The following is a 4,560-nucleotide window of genomic DNA, read 5'->3' as shown; positions in this document are numbered from 1 at the left end:
CCCCCGTCCTCCTCAGGTTCTCCCTCTGCTTCGGGCACCCGGCGGCGGACATGTTCTCGGCGGTGACTGGCAAACGCACCGACTTTTCCATCCAGCTGGACGAGGACCCATCAAAGGGCGTGACAAGCTTCTGGTTTGGCGGCTTCGACGGCGGTCACAACACGCTGCTCGTGGGGGAGGGCAAGGTGCGTCCGAGCCCCCAGTGCTCTTAGCCCTCACACTGGCTGCCAGCAAAGGTACTACAGCTGCACCCGCTCGCATGTGCTGCGGTGATTGAGATCGCCTTCAATGCTGTTGGTGCCTCAGAGACAGTCAATCGATATGCCGTACCGAGGTGATTTGCAGGCAGTGCTGACAAGCGTTTCTACTCACTTTGTTGGCGAACCCCGCACAACTCTACATGCGCCCCCGCCGACCCCCCTCCAAAAAAATTAAATCGGTCTGATAGAGGCCGTCAGTGCTCAGCCACTACCACTCTCTCTACGGGGCAGTTCAAGACGACGCAACAGCCTCGAGCTGCGCGCAGCAAGTTTGCCACTACATGCGCACGCGGGTGGGTGCCACCCTCTTGAGAGCAGCCTGGGACTTTGCTCGCTGGGGGTTAGACTGCAGGTCCTTCGCATGCGTGCTGTGCCGGGTCAACAGTTGCTGCCCTTGGTACACGCGGAGAGCCAGCCAACTTTCTTCATTGCTGCCTGCAAACTACAGCAGCTTGCCAAAGAGCAGCCGCCCCTCCCACGCATTTCTGTACAGGACATGACGTATGGCTTTCTTACCTACACAAACGGCACATTCTTCATCAAAAGGGTGGGGCAGCAGGATTATGCGTTCACAGACGCCATCAGGCCCTGCGACACAGCCCCCACTGTGCTGGAGATGCTGATGTGTGAGCTTTGTGCACAGTGCGGATGGCGTGGGTGGGAGGGCGGCTGAGCTGACTACAGCGGTGGCTTTCGCATCAGCTGCATCAAATGTTGTTTTTTTTGGGGGGGGGGGCAATTGTTCCAGCTTGGCAGTAGAGCCATCTATGCACATGATTTGATTATGCGCATCATTTGTTTGCACCCTGCACCCTGCATTTGGCAAAAATGTCAGCCTCTTCTTGCACACCAGACTAGGCTGAGGAGATGCAGATGTGTGCGCGCCCCTCGCTCAACACCCACAGATGTGCTTTTGAAGCAGGACGAGGCGGACCCTTGGCCAAGCACACCCGGCGCGCCTCACGCTGGCGCTGCAGATGGCCCCAGTGGCTCCGCAACGGCCGGGGGTCCAGCCAGCAGTGGTCCCCGGTACCCCCTGCGTTCGCGGGTGACGGGCGCCGACGGCAGCGCGAGCGCGGATCAGCAGGCCTGCGGGCATGATCCCCAGCAGCAGCACGCCGCGGCAGCTCTGGAGGTCACCAGAGAGCGCCTGGGGACGGGCAAGTGCGGTGGCGTTTTGGCCGGCAGGTGCGAGCCGGTAGTGGGGATGGGCGCGTCAGGTTCCAGCTGCCGCAACGCAGCACAGGTCTTGCTGTATATGATCTTGCAAGCGTCTTTTTTCCAATTTGACAGCTCGCCGTTCAGGTGGCAACGGTGCTGCCTTGAATCCCACAACTGCCAATGAGAAGTCCACAGGGCGGTTTTCGGTGGCCGCGTGCCTCACCTTGCAGATTCAATGGGCAGCTGGCCGCCATCAAGGCCTTGGATGTGACGAAGCAGGCCGACCTGCTGCCCATGGTTAAGGCGGAAGTGGCCATCTACGGTGGGAGTCTGTGTGGGATAATGCTGGGACCTTCAGTGCGCGTGCATGGCAATGCAATTTGCACACATCCTTCGCCAACAGCTCTGAAGCTTCCTGATGACGGCCTGGTGCATTGCTTGCGCTCACAGCTTGAAACAAAGCGATGATTCCCTTGGACTGCTGTTGCTGTTAGGGCGCAACACTGCATGCGCACAACTACTGCTGGCGTGACGTAGAAGGGAAACCTTGAGACGAACGACGCTCCCCACTGTGGTCTGATCGGCCGCGCAGACCGACTGAGATCGCTGCAGGGCGAGTGCATTCCAGTCTTGTACGGATGTGGTTTCTGGGACAACGGGTGGACCTACTTTCTGGCCACCTCAATCGTGGCGGGAGAGCACCCAGGCAGCGGCACATGCGGCGGGCGACAAGCTGCAGAGCGGGTGGGCATTGTATGTCGTGGTTGTGAATAGTTCCTGAACTGCAGCAGTGCACAGTTCTCGTCTGGCAAGAATGCTGGGGGTTGCGTGTGTGCTCATTCTCCAGACCTCTCCTGTGTCGCGACCCAAGGCGTCGTGCACCCTCCGCCTGTACCCAAAGATCGACGCACCCTACGCCTGATTCTGCAGGCGCTGACAGAACTCCACGCCCGGGGCATTCTTCACGGCGACATCAGGGCTGAGAATGTCATCGTCAAAGTCGAGGACGGCATATGGAAGGTGATGCGCTGCGGCCACTTCAGGGGTTTTGTCGCACACCCGGGTTCAATCCTCAAGTCGAGCTGTTAGGATGAATTGCAGCCAGCCACAGCGTCTTGGGTTAACCTTGAGCTTTTAGTTTACGCTCTTGCTTTTTCCACTGGTATATATATCCCCCAGGCTGTTCAGTCACGCACGTTGCACTGATGCTTGCGTACTGTATCATCCGTCATCATTACTGCACCACACCGCAACGCTGCTCACAAACAATGTGATGGATCGCATTGCATTGCGCGCAGGCGTGGTTGATTGATTTTGACTTCAGCACTGAGTCGTGCGACCCGCAAGCCCAAGCCGCTGAGCTGGCGCAGCTGCGGGTGCTGTTCAGGCAGTGACACAGGCACGGGCACCACCAGCGGCGTGTGATTACTTCTGTTTCACTCCCAGGAACGCCGCCCTGAGGCCGAAACACACCCTGCAGCCCGTGCCGCGCCCCCTGGCCGCGGTCGACACTGCCGCGGGTGCCAGCCGGTGGGCAGTTTCGGCCGGGAGTGCCACGGACAGGAAAAGGGGGCGAAATCGGAAGCACCAGGCTCTGACGCGTGGGTGGTGGCACTCGGGACAAAAATGGGCGGTGGGTGTCATGCCGTCGGCCAGCCGGGCGTTGGGCGCTGGGAGCGGGCGCATGGGTTGGCTGCATCACCAAGAGCACTTGGCAGCAGCCGCCTTTCTTGAGCCGGCTGTGTCCCTCCCCCCGCCGTTTGCGTGCCAGGGGCCTTGACAGATCCAGGCGTGCGTAGTTGCCTATTGGCCATTGGAATGCCACTCTTCCTTGTTTGGCGCACGCTGGCAATGCGTTTCGGCATTGCCAGAGGGTGTCCAAGGGGCAGCCCCCTCTTCCATACTTGTGGTGTTACACGGCGGTCGCAACAGGATGCGACCTCCGGGGTAGGAACAGAGTCATCATATGTTTTAAGGCCAAGCCCTGGCGCTTGTCGTCTGCGTCGGACATCAGCGTCAGCATCTAGGGCAGCAGCAGCAGCAGCAGCAGCAGCAGCAGCAGCAGCAGCAGCAGCAGCAGCTGCAGCAACGGCAGCAGCAGCAGCAGCAGCAGCAGCAGCAGCAGCAGCAGCTGCAGCAACGGCAGCTGCTGCAGCAACGGCAGCAGCAGCAGCAGCAGCAGCAGCTGCTGCGGCAGTGGCAACAGCAACAGCAGCACCACCAGCAAGCGCAGCACAATTTCTTACGTATTCAAGCATGGTCTCCTTGCCAGAGGAAATTGTAACACGGAATGGAGAGTGGACCCCTCAATTATTCTCACCCACAAACCTCTCCACCACACATGTTGTTGTTGTTCAGGCAACATATGGTATTTCCGTACACGGCAGAGAAATGCTTGCGCCGCAGCCCGGCTGCCTTACTTGTGTCACTGACCGTCGTGCGTACTTCTTTCACAGCAAACCAAATTGGCATGCAGCCTGCAACCCCCAGTCTGCATGCAACAAGCTGCAGTCACGCATATTATCAAAACCTTGCCATAAGCAGCTTGTACTAGCAGTTGCCATGTTCTAGCTGCTTTCCTGCCTGCATGTGGATGGGTGGTTTGTTCCACGCGGGCATCCTGCTGGCTGGTTGGCTTTGCTCGTGCACAGCCTTGTCTGCTATCTCCTCGCGTAACACCGTGCTTCCTGGCAAACCACGCTTCCTGGTGTGCTCTAGTGCTGCTGGGGCAAGCGACAAAGCAGGTCCCAACTGCTGTCACAGCAGTGAAGCAACCTAGCAGCTGCAGGGCCCGAGGGCTGAGGGCTTGAACCAGCACCAACAATAGCACACGACAGCTGGTTGAGATTCATTGGAGTTCTTACCGCAATCTGTCAAGTGCGCATTGCCTGCGATATATCCTCAATTCCACCTCGACCGCACTCCGGCTGCTGGGCCAGTCTGAGCCTACTCGCTCAGCTTCGCCGAATCTCCATCTTCGCAGCTGGAGCCGCCAGAATATTCAGGCAAGGGCTCTGAATGCGCCGTCACTGGCAGGCTGCGGCCCCAGGAGCGACAACTATCAGTCATTTGCGTGCACCTTCAGGCGTCGCCTGCAAGCTGCACTGCCAACACCCCACTGACGGCCTGGGGGCAGGCA

The 4,560-nt window shown here is 59.1% G+C and overlaps 1 protein-coding gene across 1 annotated transcript; it reads left to right on the top strand.

Annotated features, from left to right (window-relative positions):
- Window positions 1-3,435: 3,435 nt before the first annotated feature.
- Window positions 3,436-3,667, top strand: MNEG_10133 (hypothetical protein; the record flags this gene model as incomplete). The annotated part of the gene is made up of 1 exon (XM_014041395.1): window positions 3,436-3,667. A coding segment is annotated over one exon (232 nt), but the record flags the coding sequence as incomplete, so codon positions are not given.
- Window positions 3,668-4,560: the final 893 nt, after the last annotated feature.

The sequence above is a fragment of the Monoraphidium neglectum genome (assembly GCF_000611645.1).
Source record: "Monoraphidium neglectum strain SAG 48.87 unplaced genomic scaffold scaffold02193, whole genome shotgun sequence".
NCBI lineage: Eukaryota > Viridiplantae > Chlorophyta > Chlorophyceae > Sphaeropleales > Selenastraceae > Monoraphidium > Monoraphidium neglectum.
The sequence above is the reverse complement of the archived record's forward strand: the minus strand, read 5'-3'. Positions and strand labels throughout refer to the sequence as shown.